This window comes from Temnothorax americanus, unplaced genomic scaffold (genome assembly GCF_048541705.1).
Source record: "Temnothorax americanus isolate GAGA-0224 unplaced genomic scaffold, ASM4854170v1 Scaffold1, whole genome shotgun sequence".
NCBI classification, from domain to species: Eukaryota; Metazoa; Arthropoda; class Insecta; order Hymenoptera; family Formicidae; genus Temnothorax; species Temnothorax americanus.
Window position 1 is genome coordinate 9005574 of NW_027509230.1, and position 23391 is coordinate 9028964.

General features: G+C 41.5%; 1 protein-coding gene across 21 annotated transcripts in view; it reads right to left on the minus strand.

Annotated features, from left to right (window-relative positions):
• Positions 1-23391, minus strand: part of Tm1 (tropomyosin 1) — a 40546-nt gene that overhangs the window by 12784 nt on the left and 4371 nt on the right. For 5 of the 21 annotated variants that reach the window (XM_077403312.1, XM_077403303.1, XM_077403290.1 and 2 more), the window contains exons 2-5: positions 22418-22572; positions 22057-22182; positions 4068-4201; positions 1804-1921 (exon numbers count right to left, since the gene is read on the minus strand). In XM_077403312.1, coding sequence (XP_077259438.1) covers positions 1804-1921; positions 4068-4201; positions 22057-22182; positions 22418-22531 — 492 coding nt within the window. In that variant the 5' untranslated portion in view covers positions 22532-22572. Of the gene's footprint in view, positions 1-1268; positions 1387-1803; positions 1922-4067; positions 4202-11976; positions 12598-20095; positions 21206-22056; positions 22183-22417; positions 22573-23391 lie in introns of those variants that run through there. The other 16 variants (XM_077403263.1, XM_077403297.1, XM_077403256.1 and 13 more) reach the window with 12 other exon arrangements.

Sequence of the window (23391 nt, forward strand, 5' to 3'; positions counted from 1 at the left end):
CAAAACATACAGAAAAACGTGACGCATTCTGTCACAGAGAGATTAGATATTTATATCGCGTAAAATTATATCGATTAAAAAAGATTTCGAACGATATCTTATCCCGGCGAAATGATAAAAACTGTAATCTCCGAGTGGACAAATAGCAAAGTGTGTATCACCGTAATTTCAACATTATCGCGGCCAACACCTACCATTGCAACTCTCGTTATTCTGATGGCGCATCAAATTCCGAATTCCAGCAAAGCGAAAACGCGCTCGTCTTAGCGAAGAGACAAGCTCGATAAATAAAAAGCAGCACCATGTCGTTGACGCGCGGAGAGCCGCGATAAAGTTGCGCGGCGGCCTCACGCGGCGTTATCACAACACAATTGAGGACTCTTGTTAAATTTAACGAGGCCGGTCTCGCGAGTAACGAGCGACAGACCGAGCACGCGGGCCCAAACCTCCAGCACGGTACCCCGAAGAGATCGAATTATCGTAAATAAACGCGCGCGCGTATAAACTTCTGCGAACTTGGTCGCGCGCGGCCGATCTCTAATCTACAAGTACCTAATAACAGGAATATATATGTAGCAATAACAAGATTAAACTCTTAGTTACGAAACTGGCACTTGAGACATTTTTGTTGTAGCTTTTGTCGTAACCGAAATGAAAAACACTTGGAAATCACAGATACCCGATTTGAGTCGCGCTAGTGAAACACGTGAATGAACACTCTCGTACGTATGTATCACCACTCTCTCTCTCTCTTCCTTCGTTTCTTCCCGCGTGACTTCTATTGCTTTTTAAAATTTTCTCTATTCTAACAGCAAGATGAAAAACAACGATCTTTGGAACACTGCACTTGTCGCAAACACGCAAAACTTTTCTAAAAAAAAGAAAACTTTTTCACTTTTATTCGCAGCCCAGATCGCGATCACAGATTCGACGTTCACGATTTATCCTTGCAAACTTTTGCTTCACGACGCGGACAACGCGGAAAGATCGCCTCGTTCTTCTAACGCGGTCGAAACTTCGAAACCTCGGCGAGCCAACCAACACGATTTTGACGAACGGGATGTGCCTCGTGCGAGACACGTATCTTTAGTCGCAACGGAGACGCGTATACGTATATCGAACCACGGTGTTTTCGAGCACACAAAGAGAAGACAGAGAGTTACGGGGTTAGGCACTATTTTGACTATCGACTAGGAACCATCAACGTCATGATTATCATCGTCACTGCATCCAACACGCTTGACAGTGGTAGTCGCGGGCGCGCGAACCTCATCGTATTTCTTGTCGGCTTCTTCGGCGAGGAACCTGGCCTCCTTCAGCTGATTCTCGAGGGCGTCCATGCGCTCTTCGTCCGCCAAGCTGCGGTTCTCGAGAATCTTGCGGGCGCTTTAAGGTGGACACATGTCGAACGAAAGAGTTTACGGTTAAAATAGTCGATTAGACAAACGGATTAAGTTAAGAAATAGGTTTCGGATGATCGTCGAGGAACGCCTCTGCTCAGCTCAGCTCACAATGATGTGTCTACCTGCATGAAATTTATCTGGGGAGAGATAATCCCGGAGGAGAACTACCGACCGACCTGGACGATCTTTTCTATAATACTTTTATTAATGTACCGAAAGTGACATTTCTCGTCTCAAACTAATTCGCTATTTCTTCCGTGAAGATGTTTCAACAGATAAATATTTTTGCATTTATGAATACAAACGTCCTTAAAGACGGTTGGTAGTTTGTCTCCAACCAAGAGAAATAGAGGGTCCTTTCAGCCCATATTTCTTCGCTCTTTGTTCGCTGATGACCCACCTCCTCGTATTTTTTATCCGCCTCTTCTGCGATCAGTTTAGCCTGTGCTAGCTGCTGCTCCAACAAGGATACTCGGTCGTCCTCCATGTTAGTGCGGTTTTCGAGGGCCTTGCGTATCCTAACGATCGATCGTTCGTCGATTTTTAGAAACGAGATAATCGTCGTTGAAAGAATGATCATCGTTGCGTACGAAATGACTAATTTCTCGACAATCGACTTAAACATTTTTTTTTTTAATATAATGAAAAATACAATGTAGATATTATAAAAACGATAAAATCCAATTTTTAATTTTTTTCAATGCAAATTTATTTTATCAGGTTTGTATATCAATTAATGTTTTTCTATTTATATAGAAATAATGTTTTTTAATTTCTTCCTTGCGACATAATTATGATATTTTGCCGCTTGACAAATCAAGAAACTAGAGAAGCATGTATTTGACAATTTTTCTCTCGTACACGAGAAATACATCGTAGTAAAGTAAGACGTGCGAAGCTTGTACACGTCATTCGTTATCAACGACGATAAGCAAGCCCAACGTTATTTTAAGCATTTACGTATCGCCGCGTAAAGAAATCATAATCGGCAATTAGACTTTGAAAATTACTGATGCACTTAATGACCGTCCTTTATATCCAATACTTTATATTACGCTATTATATATATTTATATATTATAAAAATCAGATAGATCAAACCAAGAAAAATATGGCCGTTTCACATTCTTTCAACATTCGTAAATTTGTCCTTGTTATCTTTCAAATAATACGTAATCAGCAAAAGAGAATGGATATTCAGAAAACTATTTTCAAATGTAAAGAATCAGAAAGCGTTTGTGTACTAAAAAATAAGTCGTCGCGGCGGATGCGACATGCAGCCACAAAAAGTAGGTCAGGATGCGGTGTTCAAAGATCCGCAAGATCTTATTTCGATTCTAATTTGAAAGATATCTCCGAGTACAAAAAAGAAGAAATATTGCGAATAATTTCTTTGTTCATATATTTTTTAAATTATGAGTTGACTAGAATTGTTTACGATATCGTTATTTTGCAATAATTAGGCACCTACTTGTGCATATACATATCTATAATAGAAAACGAATTTAATATAATTACGCGAATTTTTGCACTTATCTATTATTAATTTGATATATGTGTAACTGATGGAATATTAAAGAGCTACTGCGCTCGGGTCTATATTTGGTACGATATTAGTCATACAAAATTGCAATGCATCGAACCGCGTTCTATAATTAAGTTGCGCAAAAAGGATTCAAAAGATATTCAGTCTCTTTCTCAGATTAATTCTTTCAATGTAAGGCGATACAAGGTCGATACGGAATTATAGAAAAAATAATTTTTGTTTTAAATAAAAAATATTGAAACTGTTCAGAATAAAATAATTTATAGATATTTTATTAATATTATTTACTACGTTATACCATACATGTGCAGGTAAAATACACATGATGGATTAGAAGCAGAAGTGGCATAAGTTATGCAAAATAATTTTTGAAATATCTGTTATACATTCTCAGACGTTTAATTTTTTAATATTTTTAGTATCAAAAAATATCTGGCTATAAAAAATTTTCATGTTTTATGAGATATAACTGAAAGAATATTACATAATAAGAAAAAGAATTAAACTAATTTTAATTTTATAAAATAACAAGATAAAATTTATAGAATAAAAGATATTGATTTATATACCACTTTTGCATTTCACTTATAATTAATTCCCGATAATTTAGAATTATTCATGTATAATAGATATAAGAATGATCAAGAGTAAAATATTATAAATCTTGTCTCTTCCATAAATATAGTTAATAATAGTTAACGATTATCTACATTAAATACTAACATCGATCTTTACTAGCGGCTTGGCAACAAGCATGTTAGGAAATCATATTAATGTTTAATATCTGACCATATAATACATATTTATACAATTACCTACTCTTAATCATTCTTATAAAGATAAAAAAGAAATTATGTAACAATGAGCAGTTATTTTTCATTAATATAAAACACTTATATATTCTCATTACCATAAAAATTGTCAATTATAAAATAGAAATATATTTATGTGTTAATATCTCTAGTAAATATAAAATCTCTAGTAAATATATATATATATATATATATATACCGTTCGTATTTTTATTTTGATAACTGCTCGTTGCAAATAATATACAAGACAATCATAAATAAAAAACTTTGCAATAATTTTGTTGCGGACATAGTAATGGACACTTACCGTTCGCTCTCGTCGGCAGCTTGCGATGCCTCCGCCAATTTGGCAGTGGCAGTGGCAAGGCGCTCCTCGGATCTCTCGAGGTCCTCCTCCAGGAGTTGAATACGACGATTCAGGGCGGCGACTTCGGACTCAGCCTGTAACACAAGAAAAATCCATTCCAAATAAAATAAAAACTGGAAAATCGGCAATTTTTAATCTTACATGGTCTCTTAGTAAAACCATATTGGTAATAAATAACGTGAGAGAGTTAACTACCGGCGCGCAAGATACACATTGCGTAGAGAATAGTCAAATAAGAGTAGAAAAGCAGATAATTAAGTTTAAAAAAAGAACAAATCGAGATCTAAATGTATACACACACATATATTTAAAAATTTAATTAAATTAGAATTAAAGAGCTTGAAAAAACACGCACTATAATAGTCAATAATTCGACAATTATACTAAACGCTGTTATTTATATAATTTATAGTCACCCCTGAATTATTAAATAAATAATATAATCTTTTATTATATGTGTAAAAAAACAGTAGCTTGTTAAGACAATGAGACGGTTTAACGAAATTATGCGAAGTAATGTAAGATCAAAAATGGTTGATCTGCTGTTACTGTCTAAAGTCTAAAGCCTACCGGCACGATATTGTAATCAGGCGCATGTCGATACTGGATTAGGAACGATCTAAATCTAATGCCATAACGTGATCAGAGCTTGTCACAACAAAACACTCGGCTGGAGATCGTAAGGGTCTTTGCGTGCATACCAATGACCCCGAGGCGGTCTCGCATGTTGCATTGAGAGTTGGACCGAACGGATCATCACTGTCATCGCGCGCGATTTCGACCAAACTTTTGACACGTAAATACACGTTGCTTCATCGCTCAGCGAGTGCTATCGGGATATCGTCCACGATAAACACTTCTAAATTTCAGATTAGCGATACGAGCATGGATTGGTTTTCAATATAATCGATAACGTTCGTAAAGCATTTGTGGAAATATTTCAGGCAATAAGTAAATCAATTACGAATTTTTACAGAATGTTTACTTTCGAGAACGTAATTAACAAATACTGAACACATTTTATCATCAGGATAGTTAAATGCTAATTTTAATATAAATGGATTTTATCATCGCACATTATCCTTATAAAGAGAAAAACAATTGTATTTATTATCAATGTGATGATATCTCTTCAATTATTATTGAAGCCTCCATTAAGATATTAGTACAAGTTAATTAATTTTAGATTAGAAAGATTAGATGATATAGACGAGGGACTAATTTTAGTCGCAATTATTTTTGAAAATAATAATTTGTAACTTTATTAGCGGAATTGTATAAAGCTAAGCGAAGCGTGCGATTTTCACGGATGTAAATTACTTAACGGTCGATTACACGCGTGTATCCGCGTACACACAATTTGAGGCCCTTGTCCTCGTTAGCTGCACCTGCCTACGATTGTGCGCCTATAGTAAAAAGACCCTAATTCATCCCGAATGCAGGAAACGTGTCGTTTAACAACGTTACTTTATTAACGGTGCGTGAACTTGCTATTCATGGAATTCGGCGCACCTATATCGGTTTTATGGGGGTGATGTCAGCGGACTGACAACAACGATTGCATAATCACATAAACGTAATCATGATATCACAAACCGCGCTACCACATCGCTAGTAATTGCTGGACTATCATAATTACTCATTTTTCTGTTCACTGTTTCTATTAAAACAATAGATGGTAAGGGTATCTGGGTTTTGTCATAATCCACGTGGTTTATACAAAATGAAATCCAAATAGTTATACAAAATGAAATTTTCCTGTTATTTATAAAAACTGCTTGATATTTTGGAATAATTGTCGCGTAAAACACACCGTGTGTCCGTACAAAACATTTATATTTATTCCACAATTTCTGTGACTTTTTTTTCGCTTGCTATACCGTCAAACTTCCGCAACCGAGTAATGCGAGTTCAATGATTGTGAAACCTGGCCGGCGCGTGGTTCGCGTTGCCACGCTGTTCTACACTCGATATAGTGCGTGCACGCGCAACGCTACGCACGCTTTCGGTGTTACCTTACCGGTGCGAGACGACGCGAACTTTGTATTCGGAGGAAATCGGCACGCCCACTCGCGCACTTGTGTCGAGCGGACAGGTCGTGTCACATATGGACGATGTCCGCGGCAATAAGTGTTGGTAAGTGTGCCAAACTTCCGTTTCGTCCGACCCTTTCTCGTAGCCTTCCACCACGATCTATTTAACTCGTCCTGCAGTCCGATCGACGTCGACCGCGATTAAAGGGATCGGTGATAATTTAGTAAAGCAAGTATATTTTCAAGACTGGATCTTATGGTGCGTGTCCACTTGCGAGTAAGAACTCTCGAGAGCAAAAAGAGAGAAAAAGAGAGAGACTCTCAAGAGTATCTCTCTCTCTCTCTCTCTCTTTTTGCTCTCGAGAGTTCTTACTCGCAGGTGGAGACGCACCATTACAGGCACTGATATTTGATCAATATACATGTGGGATCTTGAAGGAATTGAAATTGCAGTTTTATTTATAAAAACAATGACGAAATTGCTTTGAAAAATAGAAAAATATCTATACATTTCAATAAAGTTGTCACAAAGACAACATATTTCATTAGCTCACAAAGACACCTATATGAAATATGTTGCCTTTGTGACAATGACAACTTTATTGGAATGTATAGATTTTCCTATTCCTCAAAGCAATTCTATCATTTTCTCAAAAATAATATATTCCATATTTGCCTTTGTGATAACTTTATTGGAACGTATAGATTATACATTCGCAAGTTGTAGATGTGAAAAAAGCCTTCTATTAATTTTCCAAGGAATAATTTTATCGTCTAAAATTGCTCTTTTTGCATTTATGAGTTTTATCGGAGTTTCATCTTTGCAGATAAGATTCTTAACATGAAAACTTCATTGAGGATTATATTCCATTATTTGTCTTTCGGCTGTGCGCGTGCAATCGAAGTATAAGGCGGATTCCTGAGGCGGAAAGAATCACGGCGTACGATATTATTTTACATCGCTCCGTGTGATATCCGCGAAGTGCGCGACCGGCATTCGTTTGTAAATAAATTCAAGGCGTCGTCGTGAGGAACGTCGAGAGGGAGAGACGTCGGGAGATTCTGTTATGTAAACTTCTCGGCAATAAAGACACGGTCACTCCGAATCCTCGAGATCGCTTTCGCGCCTGATCGACCCGTCGCGTCGAATGCGCGAGCAAATCAATAAGACTCGCCTTATCGCGCCCTCGCATCCTCCCGTCTGAGCGACGATAAGCCGCGTATAATTGAATCAACTTGCGAAACGGCAGATCGCTCATTATCATCGCGTCGGAATCGAAGAGGAATTAAGGAGGGAGAAGAGGAAAAAACCAGAAAAATCGCGGTGTCGCGCGCAGCAATGCACTTCGTTGCTCCGTGACAAAAGCGTATTAGTGCAGCCTGACCGAGTCCGTCGCCGTTGGCCTTTAAAACGCATTCAGCGCACTATCGGGCGCAATATTCTATCGCGAGTGCGCGTTGAAATCTAGCGATGGATTTTCGCCACTGCGCCGGAAAATGCGGCGCGGCGTTGCGCTGTTATACATCCGAGCGGAAATGCAGTCTTGCAGACCAGACATTTAACTGCGAATTATTTTTCGATTTGTCGTGTCACATATATATCATTTCAATACATACGAAATTTCTATGGATTTATTTATCCTGCAAACGTAACAGATTTTTGTATTTGATATACGGAGGTAAAAATAAAACAATGACACAGACTGAGAAGACTATAAAGAATGTATAACCGAAAGACGAAATCGTTAACTGGTTGTTGGTCGGCGCACGCGATATAACAAAATGCGAGGCAAAATGTTATAATAAAGATTTATAATCTTATACGCGAATAATGATTATCCGTAATGAATAATCACGTATTTGAGTTTGGTATGTGTTTTCAATTACGATACTGACGTCTGCTATTTTATACGACAGGACATTGAAACGGTTGACAGACTTCTTCGATACGGCCCGATGGCAAAACAAATCTACGTTCTACGCGCGATAGAAGCGATATATCCGGCATTCCATGCAAATATTTGCAAAAATTGCTTTCAGATACGATCAATACTTCGACCTAAAATAAATATGAAATATTGATGGTGTAAAAGGACGTGACCGAGACACATTCAATATCTCTATTCTAAACTGGTATTACGTAAACGTCCGCCAAATATTTTATTGATATTTCGTGACAAATAATGTTTGCTCAAGCAGAATGATGTACAGAAGCTATCGACAAATATTATTGTAGAAAGCATAAAATGTCCATTAAAGCAGTTCGCAAAAAAAAAAGATATCATTATTTTCCTCAAATTAATTTAAGAAATTTAAAAAATTGTCTTAAGTAAATTATATATTGATCTAGCTAAAGCAAAAGAGCAATACGTCGATTTCAGCAATATACGGATCACCTTATATTTTCACGACTCGCTGCATTTCATGCTGAAGCGCTGAATTTACAATATAACTGTGTGTCATTATACCCGAACTTAATACAATTGCACAACTTTCGGCTTTCGATCTTTCAGCCCATAGTAATTTCAAAAAGCCACAATCAAAAGATCTCCGTGTGCTAATAATATTCGAATAAAATATTCTACGTAGGAATTTTTTCACGTTTCTAAATTATAAAATATCAGTTTTTTAAATTAGACTAATTAAAAGCTATACGATTTGAAAATGTTCTTTGTCTATATTTGTTTTCAATTGACAAAAATCCCAAATATGAGTAACCGAAAAATGTTTTCGTATACGCTTCCTGAGGATTTAATTACTTTGATCACACGTGTACCAGTATCTCGCAGTTGTCGCGACAGGTCGCACTTGTTAAGAGCGGTTTTGCGGATCAACCGATCGTGACACCCGACGACCGGTGTTCGTGCATGGTCGACAAGGCGCGCGCGTTACATCGCCGTTTGTGAGCGAAAAAAGAGCGAGAAACGGCTAAGATTGTAGTATAAATCCGTTATAAATCGAGGCTGATGAACGAGGCTCGCCGGGAGGCTCCGGCTCGCTTCACTTGTGCACACTTCGCCACGTAGCTGTGTGCTTTAGGCGTGCTGGCGTGGCCGTAAATAGGCAAAGTGACTTAATATGCTGTAACTTCCAAGCCCTTCCAGTAATGATCTCATCGCCTCGTCGCGAAAAATTCGCGACGTGTTGAGAACGATCATATCCGTGACATAACAGCACATTGCGGAAAGAACGTTATTTCGCGTTATACGGTTTAAATTTCAGTAAAAAAATTATGTATTTGTGTATATGGAGCGCAGATTACTGTACGTCTCATTGTCAAGAATTTTTAAAAGCAACAATTCTTATCTATTTTTAAATGATCATGAAGCAGTTAAAGCACTTTTTGGTAATATATAGAAATGGATTCTCCAATAATATTAAATTATAATAAACTAGAGGAGATTTCTGTGAAATATGAAAGAGCATCAATGAAAAGATATAGCTTTATACGAATTGAACTTTTAGATTCGTGTAAAAGGATGCCAATGAAAAATATGTATAAGAAGTCTCTCTCGGAACGAATATAGACTGGTAATTGTCCGAATATGGTAGTCTCGAGGTAAGAAAAGCCTAACGGATTAAGGCGTAACGGAAGCTGTTGCCGAGCAATCTTACATACCCAAGATTTCATGCACTTTCGTACTGCTGTATATAGCTTGTTTTATGACAGAGATAAACAACGTACACACTTAACAAAGTTTTTTATGCCAATTGCAATGCCTGGATCGCAAGCTGCAAATTAATGACAGTTTTGGAAACAGTTTTACATAAATAAAAAAAAAAAGAATATATCTTTTCTCACGGTTTCTTAAGCTACGGTCAACGTGACGCGACAAATGCTTCGAAGCATTCCTCTTCTCTTTTCTTTCAACGAAGAAAGAAGGAGAAGAAGAACGCTCCAAAGCATTTGTAGCGTCACGTTGACCGTAGCCTGAAGTAATAAAGTTTCTACGAATCGCACATTCGGTTTTTGTTTGTTCAAAGTACTGAGCGTTTCACGAATTGAATAGAATCTGAAGTCTAAAGAACAAAACAGTATATATCAATTAGTATTATAATAGCGCAAAATAGAATTCACTGAAGGGGATCATAGTTTCTTTGGGACAAAATCCCACAATTTTGTTTACGGATCGTGCTTATTTGTTGTCACGTTATTTTCCATCAATTCATACAGTAACGTTGCATGTGAAAGCAAAAACTTTTGAAAGATATATATATTAAGACAATTAATATTGTATATAAATATATTTATTATTAGTATGAGATATATATAGATACCAGATAACTAATAATACACTTAGATATATGATAACTGATGACTATATATATAACATTATATAACTTTATATATAATATTTATTAATGACTTTTTTTATAAATTACAGATAACTAGTTATGTATCCATACATATAATATTGGTTATTCACAGAATTTTAATAAACATATCAATTCGCGCTATCATTTATCATAACGCATTTTGACGCGGATCCTCAGTTACCAAATATTAACAGCACAGAACTGAATCATTAATCAGTCCAAGTACAATCAAATTTGACACGTATGGCATTTCTAAAACTTTCTCGAGTGAAAAGGTCGTGACGAAAGTTCGTTTGTAAAAAAATACAATTTTTATCAGAATAAATCTTTGACGATCTTACCTTCGGCTACTAACAGATTAGAAAGTACTTATGGGATCGAAAGTTCATTTCAACTCAAATTTCATTCATATTCGATTAACGACGAAATCGCTCCGTTTCGGCCGTGGGAATGTCTTCTTATGAAAACCTGACCGCATGTCGATTTTTAAATTTTATTCGCACTCAATTGGAGATCTCGGTGCGGGAGAATTGTGCGGCTCGGTGTCCCACGCGCTTTCGGGCGAAAGATCCTTCGCACGGATATCCGGTTCAGTCGACTGTCAGGTCGACTGCGTGACGGCAAGCGACGGAGAGCGACCGCGCGGTGATCGATTCGGTCGGTCACGCCGACGCCGCGCGGTCGGGCTCCGCGTTAAGCACGTTAAAATATTTTGACTCGCGCACGTAGAATTTCGTCGGGAGGGACAAGCCGGCCGCGGCGACGCGCGACGGCGGCGACTCTCGACGAGCCGGTCCTCGCCACCGGTGTGTAGGTACCAGGAATGTCCTCGAGAGTCGACGTACGACTCTCGACCCTCCTTTCCCCCCTCGCACGCCCGCACCCGCCCGACCCAGCCTGACGACGACGACGACGACGTGTCTGACACTCGCGATCGATCCTACAACCGCCGCGGACGCGCCGGCTCCGGCGTTTCGCGCTATACGCTCGCGCGTTCCTCGCCGCGCGATCGGAACGAACGGGAGAACCTATAAAGAGAATCGGGATCGTCGGCAGCATCGCGTAAAGAAATTCTCCGATTTCCTCGCTTCGGATCAATGAAACGTTCCGCCTGGAAACCTGTTCGCGAGGAATTTTGCGCCGAGAGTTATCTCTCCGGTTTCTCTCTCCCTCTCTCTCTCCGGTTATCGTGTGGCGGCCGATCGGTGTGCGAGGCCAATGGTGGCTCTCTCGTGTATCGCCGGCCCCGTGTCGATTATTGCCGAAATTGATATCTCGCAAAGTCACGATATTATCGCGGGGCTTCGCGACGGGGAGAAAGGAAGAGGGAGAGAACGAAAGAGAACAAGAGAGAGAAAGAGAGAGAGAGAGAGATGATCGCGGACGAAGGGAGCGCTCGGAAAGTTTCCGAGGGTCGGTGCCTCGCGGCAGGCAGGAAGAGGACGCAGGAAAGGAGCATGACTATGACTCTCTCGATGGCTCTCGGTTTTTCCACTCACTTCCTCGCGGCGCATCACTTCCACCTGCAGCCGCCTCTGGTACTCCTCGCACTCGTCCTTGTACTTCTCCATCTCCTCCTTTGTCTGCCGCATCTTCTTCTTGAGCACGTCGAGAAGCGTGCCCTGCACTTGCGCCGACATTGCTGGCCAGTGAAAGACCCCCGGACGTGTGTGCAGTATATATATATATATATATATGTCACGTTAAAACGCCGCGGAATCGGAAGGGCACTGCGAGAGCGGGCGCGAGAGAAAAGAAACGCTCGGAACGCTCGGACGACGGCGACGGTGACGACGACGCGAGCCGGTCCGGTCGAGAGTTCCCACGCGGATTCGGCCGACGGAAGAGCGAAGCACGGCGCGGCGACGCGAGGATGCGATCGTGTGACTGTGCGCTAAGAACGACCGGTGTCTTATGTGTATGTGTGTCTGTGTGTGTGTGTGCGCGCGCGCGCGGGTGCGGGAGAAACGGAGAGAAAGAGCGGGTATTCGTCGAGGGGCACCCGGAGCTGTCGTGCACTGACGACCACTGGCTGAGTTGCTGCTGGCGGCCGCCGCCGTTGACTGGAGCGCAAGATGGCCGCGACCGGTCGTGGCGCGCGTGCGCGCCGCGTCCTTCCGCGCGTCAAGTAGTCCCACCGGCGCGGCGCGCGGCCCTGCGCCCTGCGCCCCCGCCCCGCGCCGCCGCGCCACCGCGCCACCGCGCCGAAGGGCCGCCGCGTGCCAGGCCGGTCGAATTCTTTCTTTCGACGATCCCGCGAACGCCGCGGCCGGAAGGCAGCCCGGCGCGGCGTCGGCCGTCGGCGAGCGTCAGCGCCGCGGGGACCACGCCTGGCGACGCCGACGCGCCGGTGTACGTACGTACCCCTCGCGGCCCTCGCGCTGCGCTCTCGCCGCTCTCTCGACCGCGCCGCGCGGCACACAAATCGCGAGGCGCGCGCGTGTGCGCGCGCCCGAGTATCGCTACGCCGATCGACGTGTCGCCGTCGCTGGCTCCGCGCGCAAAGCGCAAAGCCCCGGAAATACCGCGCCCGTCGCCAGCGCGCCCAACCGTTCGAATCACCGGACCTGACAATTCGTGCGTTGTTATCGATACCCCTTGCTGTCGCCCCTCTTTCGTTTATTTTCCGCTTATTTCGATTAATGACGGCAATTTCTTTTATGTTTATGCGATCGAGACGAGCCACCGTGACGTGGATCAATTATTGTGGAAAATAACCGATTTTCTGAATGAAATGTCAATTGTCTTCGACCACTGGAATGTTATCTTGTAACATTGAAGTGAGATTGAAGTATATTATTAATGTAGATTTATATAATTATCTATGTGGATGTAGTTCCCGGTTCCCATTTCTGTAAAATTGCGGTATGAGATATCAGAGACATCTGATTTTAGCTATAAATGTTTTATGCAACCATGCGTGATTAATATTAATTTGAAATTTTTTTTTATTTAATTCTCGATTTATAATACTTCCGCCAAAGTTACTAACTGTAATACTTCTTTTTATTCAAAATAAGTTCCATTATTTTTATCGCTTTGTCCCGTTATGTTTTTAATAATATCTCGTATCTGTATATTACTCGCTTTATTTATTCATGCTTATTATTACTTTTAAAGTTTTGCGTGACGAGAAAAGAGCTCCGGAAATTTATGAAAAAATAAACATCGGTAGTTTTTCTCAAATTTGAAATAATTTAAGCGCAATTTACAACGAACGGGTTTCAATTCGCGCTCAATTCGCTCGGAGGTACGATCTCGGTGCCTCTTCTGGTCAGTCCGAGAACCATACGCCAAGCTTTTGGATCGCTCCGTCCTTGAAGCGGCAATTTCAAACGTCCGTTCGTCGCGGCTGTAAAGGCGCAATCTAACGAGACCGTACTGTGATCCAATATGCCACGTCGCATACCGACACGTGCAAGCATCCTGCGCTGAATGCCTTTTATGAAAATGGCACTCTCCCGCGGAACTGTTCGCGGGCCTTTAGAAAATTATAACGCGATAAAGCCGTCCCAACACACGTTGCTTATCACGCGGCATTACAGATACAATCTAATATACTTATTTGTATATCGAATCTCTCACGCAGCGCACGCGCGCATTTTTTTGTCATACTTCAATGATAACGCACGCATCTTTTATTGTCATGCTTCAACGATAACGCGCGCATTTTTTTGTCATACTTCAAACGAGATAACGAAAACGGAAATGATAGTCGGAAGGAATGTCGCGTAACAATTGCAGTCAGATAATTACCAAGGTTTCGTATGCTGGAATCGCGTGTCACTTGCGTATGCCAAACGGAATATAAGTGGATGATAATGCGTGCATTGAGCTGTTCAGTTACTCAAAAAGAAGGAAAACTCACGATTGCTTTTTCGATAATTGAAATCTCTTTGAATTTTTATCAAGGAATATATCTGAATCGGCATTGCTATCGCCGAAGCAATTGGAATAAAAGTTCAATTATCAGTCTATTAATATTTATTATTAATTAATAATAGTTTATTATTAATATTAAAAAAGATAAAATAATTTCGTCGTTGCGCGTTAATTTCCGAAGATGATAAAAATATAAACCAGTAAAATTTAAATTCGTAATTATCTAGAAATAAATTCCGAAACATGTTGCAAAAATTCACTTTGAATATCAAAGTCTACCGGCTAGAAACATATCCGCTCGATGTGTGTAAATCGATTCTAATTAATACGAATGCACTCGGCACCACGGGACAGTTATGATGTGCCTCACGTTTCGGTTAGACTGAATATGACGCAAATCTTTCGTCATTGCAGAAACATGCTAAACGCGCGATAAGCATTGCTGATTCCATATGAATAGCACATTGAAGCGAAATGCAGAATGTCGAACACGTTAATAAGCTCGAATGCCAATCGTAATAACTTTTCCCACTGCATTTGTTATATATACAATTGTTACAATCGCATATTTCCGCGGCACATCATCGTGTGTTGAAACTTTATATTGTACCGTTCTATTTCTGCCCAACTCACAAAGTACCGTTGGTAAATACCAACGGTAATTTAATTAAACGAGCGACCGCAATTAATCTCCCTTATCGCGATTTATATATTTTGATAAAATGATTCTCGCTTATATTCCACGTAATTCGAATCAATCCCGATTTGAATTTTATGTAATTACTATTAAAAAGCAAGTTATTCTGATCAAAAGATTTTCATTCTAATTGATTATAGCTTATAATCATAATTAGTAATAAGTATATGATTATAAGCTATAATCATAATTAGTAATAATAAATAATTTCACGCATAATAGTTTCGAACGTTATCGCGGTGTTGATTTCATAACGCTTCGCATAATTAGTTAATAGATTTGCGTCAGACAGGTCTTGTCGCTTTGCGAAATCGAAATACATGTCCGTGAAGCCGAATAAATCCAGATTCCAGTCGGTTCTAATTTAACTTTAGAAAATAGGACGTTTCTTTTGATGCGCGCTAATTCCGGTGTACTGATTCCGATTACAAATTTCGTTAACCCGAAATTCCAACAAGAGAGATGTTTACACCTGTTCCCCGAATGGCATTCAACTTGGCATTGTTCCAATTCTGTTGAAAGAGCTGCTGCAGCTGCACTTTCCCAGCAGATTTTCTGCTCTTTTTACTTTGCAGTGTAAAAAGTATAATCAATATAGTCAAATGTTCCACGCGTCGCATGCCAATATCGGCTACTTTCGTTAACTCAGCGTAAATAAAGAAAATCAATTGAAAATCATTAAAAGTGCATAAAGTAATTGTGTTATCGCACGAACGTCCGCGTTTTCGGGCTCGTATTGGCCTCGATTTGATCTTTTTAATAGCTCGTCGGTTCCAAATTCCGTTAAGAACCATCTGTTTCCCAGATACTCGACTTGGCATTGTTTCAATCTTGTTGTTGAGAAATCGCATGAACTGTTCTCTTTCTCTCGCGCGACTTCTTCCTTCCTTGATCTCGCAAAGTAAAAGGTATACGGTATATACGCAGCTAAATAGAATAGGCTAAAATACTCTCGTAACGATGACCGCGAACGTCATTTCGGCTTTCACCTAAGCGAAGAAGGAACGTTTATTCGCGTGTCGCAAGTCGCACAGTCCGCGAACATTGATCGCGGATGGCGGTAGCGTGTCGGAATAGCGAGAAATCGCGGAATGTGGCGTGGAAACATCGCGCATCGGCCGATAAGAGGAGGAGGGCAGCCATGGGAAGGAGCTTCAAAGGTCGTATCGCGCGACAAAGAGCCGAAGACGAACGAAATTAGCGCGCGTTTCAAATCCCCGCGTCATGCGTGGGCGTTTTGCAACGATACTTCGCAACCGAGATAACGACTAACGACACAAATGGGTTTTCAATTTATATTGATGCAGCTTTGATCGCCGATGCTTTCTTGTCGTTTAAGCCGAGTCTTTAAATTATTTTTAAAACACCGTTCCTCAAACTATAAGCCGCGAGCCGCGTCATTAAGTTCTTCGAGAAAAAAGTCACTCCAAGAAAAAAATTATAATGTATAATCTTATATACAAGTCTGGGCAGTCTGGCGGTCTCTAATTTTGATTAATATAAACAAAGAGAAGCCAGGAAGGAAGAGGGAGACTAAATGTATTAATAGATAAGGAACATTTTTAAAGAAAAATTTTGGAATTATGTGTTCCAATGACTTCGTTCCAAATCATTGAGGTGGCGTAGGTGTTTTGCACATCTCAAGGTGCAATGCGATTCCTAGATGCGCATATACACGCGCCGGATTTATTCGTGAAGAGGCTCCGGGAGCCGGGAGCTTACGCAATCTGGTCCCGCACTCCCGAATAAAAGTCTCGCTGGATCACGGCCGTCACGTATTTTTAGAATGTTGACGAGTCGGATCGTGGGGTGTAAGCTTGAGCAGACTCGCATGCAAACCAGACGCATATGCAAAAGGGTGGGGCCCCCCGAAAAAGGAATGACGGAAGTATCGTCGAGAGGAACATCCCGGAGATCAGGGTGCTTTCCATTGTCCGATGACGATAACGACAACGAGCGAGCAGCGTCGATCGTCGTCGAAAGAGAGATTCAATTGGCTGTTACCGGCGAGAATAAAGACAGTTGACGACAGAGACAAATTCAATTCTCGCGATGAAGAAAAAAGTTCGCCGATGAAACTCGAGCGTTATAACGAATAACGCTGTAACAAGATTTTTAAATCCAAAGGTTGAATCCGAATAAAAAATTACGTAAGTATCATATGGTGTAATGTAAATAAAGAAGGTATTTTATCTTGCCTTTATTACAATTATCTTATTCTTGAAACTGGTTTTCCTCTGCATTACAAGCGAGTAGAGTGTCTCGATCCCGGATGTCATCGAGGCATCATAAAATATACTGCAATACTTAATGATTCGATGTACCGTAATGCAGTATATTCCATTATACACGGTTGGCTCCGATGTAACGCGGAGGTTGACGCAAGCGACAAAGATACGTTTTTTTTGCTCCGGTTCATTTTCTCTCTCAATGTTAGTTATTATTAAATTAATAAAATTATTTTTAGACACGTGTCATTTGCATTTTTCTATCGTCAAAGATAGATGATTTATCCACTTTTAAAACTTCTATAATTAGATAGTGATTAATAAAGCCTGACAGATTTTGGCACAAAATACGATTTGAAAAACGCGTTTTCGAAAAGAGATACGATGTGTGCTCTCGCTATTAATTATTTATCCGCGCAATATATTATTTAATCGTAAATTCTCGCAGACCGCGCGATTGATAAAGCATGAGCCTCATAGAACGATATCAGTTTTAACTTTAAAAACAAAACTACTAAAAAAAACTGCATCGAACAGATTATACGTCTTTTTCAAATTAAAATTAATAATGGTAGAGGAATTAAATAAAGCATTTTTAAAATCGAATGACAAACATAGTACAGAGCTCAATGCGACATAATGTTCCAGTTTTTGCTCCAAAGAGTATTCCGAAAAAAGCGGGCTGATATTCGTAAACCGAAATATACAATATGTGATGCATTATTTGGTAAATGGCAAATTAAACTCGAATGGACAATGTAATTATTAATAAAATATAGATATTAATGAAAAAATATTATAGATATTATTAAATATAGATAAATATTGATTTCGAAAAGAAATTCAGAAAAAAATAGTGGAGTACGAACGATTTGGATGTTTTCAAATTGGAATAGATAACGTTGCGATACATTCTATCTAGTGGGTAACGGCTTTCTATCGGTGTATTAGGCAAGAGAATCGTGTGCGCGTAACCTATTGTCCTCGTTCAGTAACCCTAATAATAAATGCCATTTGTCGCCAAGAGGATCTCGCCCTAATTCGTCGTTAGCACTTTCTCGGCTGTCGTTCCAGGGACGGCCTGTTTGCAACGGGTTCTTTTTATAGTGCTGCCAATATCCGAAAACTTATATATTATTCGGTTTATCTCGACGTTTACCCGGGATAATAAATACTCGATGCAATAAATTACTGTAATTCATAACGGAGGATTGGAATTTCTTGATAAATTTCGACAGATATTTGAAAGTATTGAGAAACGTTAGATATCGAAACGATCGCGTATCAAGAAAATATAGTGACTTGAATTGCTTTTGGACAAATTTAGCCTATTATATTATATTATATAACAAGATATTTAATTCAGTTTGTTATAAAAATTAACTTACATAACTTTGTCATTTGACTCTTCGATCGTTATTCGATCGTTGTCGCGATTGATGCATCAGATAAAATGCCAATTTGATGATTTCAGAACGTTGATAGCGATAATTAAGGCTCAACAGAAGTGTTTCAAACTTTTTAATTTTTTTATACAAACCTGCGCAAGAGTTGGTAATCAGTTCTGGTTGTTAGAACCGTGAAAGAAACAGTTATGTTACGTGAAAATAATAACGGATGTTATTAGACACACGCAAAAATAACTATCAGTTTAACGTGATGCATTGATGAAAATGACCGCGACAATTCTCGCGTGATTTTAATTGCAAATAAACGCCTATTGCACTCAATAACGCGCAACGAGCATGAAGTCCGTCCGTCTTTTTCGCTTCATTTAACGATCACGTTATCGATTAATCGTCTGAAAAACGTGCGTTACGCCAAGTGGTATCGATTGTCATTAAAAGCTATTTTCCGATAATACGAAATTCGAGGTATCATCCAATCGTACGTAAGTATCTCCCGCGAATTTTCGGTGTTACACGCGCGATCTTGGTAATGCCGCTTACGCGTAATTCGTGCTACGTGCAGTTTTTATTATTGCAACTAGAAGTGTGTACGTACGCGTCATAGATAAGAAAGAATGATTTTAGAACCAAGCTTGAAATAATTTTGGATAACAGATTCATGTTACATTCTTGCGATATTCGAGTTATTGGAATCAGATAATAATTATTTCTTCCTATATCATGCGAGTCATTGATTTTGCAGCAACGTAATGCGCTAGTAATGTTTCGAGATGTTATCGCTAGAAAAGCCCGATAACATTTTCAACATATATTACATCGATTATCGACTTCACTTTGAAGGCAATGATCTTAAAATATTACCGCGAGTATTATACAGGGTGTACCCAGAAAGATGAGTACCCCGAATTAACTTGAACGGATGACATTTTTGAAAAAAAATGTTAAATACAAAAGTTTTAGGGTTTGGAAATGGACATCTGGTGGTGAACATAAACTTGACCTAGATTCAGGACCTAGGAGAGAAGGATTGACCAAAACGTCATTCGTTCAAGTTAATTCGGGGTACCCCATCTTTCCGGTACACCCTGTGTGCCGCCTTCATTCACGCTTCATTAACGTTCTTCGACTCGTTCATGAGTAATGCAATTTTATCAAATGCTCAAGGATCGTTTTTCTCAATACCAAAATTATCGAGGGAAGAAAACGCAAGCATTCAAAGAGTTGTGAGTTTAATAATTTCGTCGAGCCCGACGAAATAGCAGACGACCCCGAGGACCTCTTGACCGGCGCGGCGCGGCGCCGGCGGCGTTATCAAGGTCTCGATGACCTTGAGACTGGACAGAGACCCGTCGCGCGTTTTACTTATCGCGGCCGCTATTTCGGCGGCGCGCGCGATACTGACCCGCTTCAGCTGATTGCCCATGATATTCTGAAGTTCGTTCTTTATCAGACTGAATTTCATCATCGTGTCGCTGGAGAATATGGAGCAGCCGAAGGCGAGACCGGGATAGTCGGCGCATCTCTTCCGTCTGCGGGCCTCCCGCTCGGCCTGGACCTCCGTGCGCTCGCTCGGGCAACGTAGCTTGGCGAGCTCCGCCAGCTCCGGGTCCTCCTCGACGTTGGCGGACTCGTCGTCGGAGTTGCCGTCGCCGCGGGCCCTCGCGACCGCGTGCTCGGGCTCGGGCGAGTTGCTCCCGCTCCGCGGATCGCTCTCGTCGCGTGGACTGGATCGGGGGGATCTCCTTTTCCTGCCCGCCCGATCCTGCGTCCCGCCGCGCTCGGCGGCGGTGTCCTTACTGTCGCCGAGCGCGGGAACGTCCGGGCTACACTGCGCGAGCCTTTGTCGGACGTCGTCGTCCCTATGGTCCCCCTCCGCCTCCGCCATCTCTTTCTTCTTCTCGAGGATCTGGGTTCTCGAGGCCTTCGTCTCGATCATCTGGCTGATCCTCGTTGGCCATCTCGCGCCGAGTGTCACCTGCGGCACGGACGGACGCGGCTCCGTCGCGTCAAGTCGTTCGTCGACGGCCACGCTGGCGGGCAATGACGTCTCGACGGTGTCAGCAGGGCCACACTGCGCGGGTCCTCTGCTGGAGGCGTCGAGACGTCGTCGCGTGGTGTGCCGCGGATGGTGCTGGTGACCGCGGCGTCTCGCCGCCGCCGAGAACGTCCGCTCCATGTCGCGTCCAGCTGTTGTCGCGTTGTCCAGGCTCCAGGGCTCTCTCTCGCCAGCGACCGTAACACCTCCCCCCCCCCTCTGCGGTGGCGAACACGCGCGTTGACGCGGCGACCCGTGCGATATGCACCCGCGCTCTACTACCGCTGCACCAGGCACTCCGCCATCTTGTCTGTCACTGGACTGATCGCGCGCGACGCACGTTTTCTCCCCCGCGCCAACGTCGTACTGTCCACCGGCTGTGTCGCACCGTCACACACACGCCGCAGCCCGCGTATACGCAAAGAACAAAACCGCCGCCGTTCTGCGCCGTGCGCTGGGCACGCTGCGTCTGTCTCGCTCGCGCATACGGCGAGCGAGAGCGACATCCCCACCATGCGGTCGTGCGACGCGCGAGTGGGGCAGAGCCGAAGATACCCGAGCGAACAACGCGGAATGCCGCGAAAGGTACGCGTGTCGCGAACGCGCTGTTTGCTGTTTGCGACTTTGCGAGTTCGCGGTGAACGGCGAACGAACGGACGAACGGACGCGCCTTTTGGCGGTACGAATTGCGCCTGCGCGAGCGAGTGGCGCCATCGGTTGGCGCGCGCTCACGTCGCGCGCTGTCGGTAACTCGCACCGCCGCATGTCTTTGCGAATCTAATCGAGAGGTCCTCGGTTTATGTCAAAATTTTGTTTGGCATTCGACTTATAAAAATCAAATTTACAAATTTATCTGATAATAATATTGGATTATTTGATACGAATACAATTTGAATGATCTTGAGATGAAAAACTTCAGAGAAAAAGAGGATCTTCTTTTCTTCTTGTCTATATCAATGTATAAAAATTGCATCGTTGTTTCTATTACGCGAATAAATGAGAAACACGAAAATCAAAATATTTCTTTTCGCAATTTCGAGGATTTGGAACCCTTTGAATACTTTTCATTTCCGAATTTCGTATTTCGTTGAGTAAGCAGAGTTCGTTGGAGCGGCAATCGAAGTTCCGTATAGGTATGGAAAGCTTTCGAATGCTGCAGAAAATAAGGGGATAGGCGGAACAGTGTCCACAAAATACACAAATATTTGATCTTGATCGAACAATAAGTCAATATACAATTACTAAATAAAAGTTCATTTCCCGCTTGATCGGGCAATAATGCTGAATACTTGGTTCGTCGAATAATGAAAAATATTTGCTTGACTTACGTTTTGCAGAGCCTTGTCTTTCTCCTCCAATTTTGCGTTGACCTGCATAAGAGCTTCCTGAGTTTGGTCAAGCTCGTTCTCGATGGTCTGGATCTTCTTTTGGAGAGCGCGAGCTTCTTCCTCAGCCTATTTAGATCGAGAAACGTCTCATTAGTTCTTCTTAAAAAACTATTTATAGAAATGCATTATCATATAATTTAACTTAATACTTTTAACGCTATTTCGAAAGATAAATAAATTGTCATGTGAGTTCAATCGTTTTTAAGTTCGTCGCGATTATAAAATTCTGACGTATACATATTTTTGCGCAAACAATTATGATCGATGTCGGAAATTGCCATGGCGAATAATTTTTATATACCTTTTCAGCTCGCGCATTCGCGTCACGAGCTTGCTGTTCGCAGAGCAACGCGCGGTCCATCGCGTTGTCCTTCTCCAGCTTCATTCCCTGCATCTTCTTCTTGATCGCGTCCATGGTGGTGTTTTTATCTCCTCACTCGTCCAATGGAAGAAAACCTGCGACATCGAACAGGAATGCGATTAGAGACTGACATGAAAAATTCGCAGACGTTGATTAGGGAAACGTTCCGCTTTAATCTTCCCTTTCATAACGAAATGAGATAAAATAATATGACGAAATAATATATCTTTCGCGTGTTTATATGCAGGTCTAAATAAAAATATTTAGTATATTTCGATTGTACATTTCCTTGTCCGATCATAACTAATTGAACGATGATCTGTGTATATAAAAATTGTAAAAAAAAAAAAAAAAAAACTAAAGTATTGTTATAATTGCGATATACCGACTCGAAAAACACGTTGTTGAGAATTATCACAATTATGCGGGCGATCGCAAACATTTTAATGCTACACAAATAATAATTTACTAATTTCTACCCGACAGAGCGATTTGTCAGCGAAAAATTCTCGTCAGTTAATTTACCGTGGCACAAAGCCGGTTCAATTAGCGTCTCGAGGCTTTTTGCTTTCCCCGCTTTTTTTTTACGCTTTCGCTAACCGAATCCTAAACCGCTCCGTTGAGCAATTACTTAATTACGCCCCGTTTTTTCTCCTCGCGCGCAGCAATTTTCTTTGTTCGAGAAGGAATGCGCGAGCCTCTACCAGCCTCCTCGCAACAATATAGGGTGGAAATAGCGCGTGTACCACACGATCGTTCGCGCGGTCGGTCCGTTATCCTTCCGCGGCAACTTATACGACGACGTTTCAAGGATAAGAGGGAGGAGAAAAGGAAGAAACTCTCGCGCGAAAGCGAGAAAATCCCAGGCTGCTTTTGCGCGGATTAGCCATTCGGCGAACGGGCGTGCATATAGG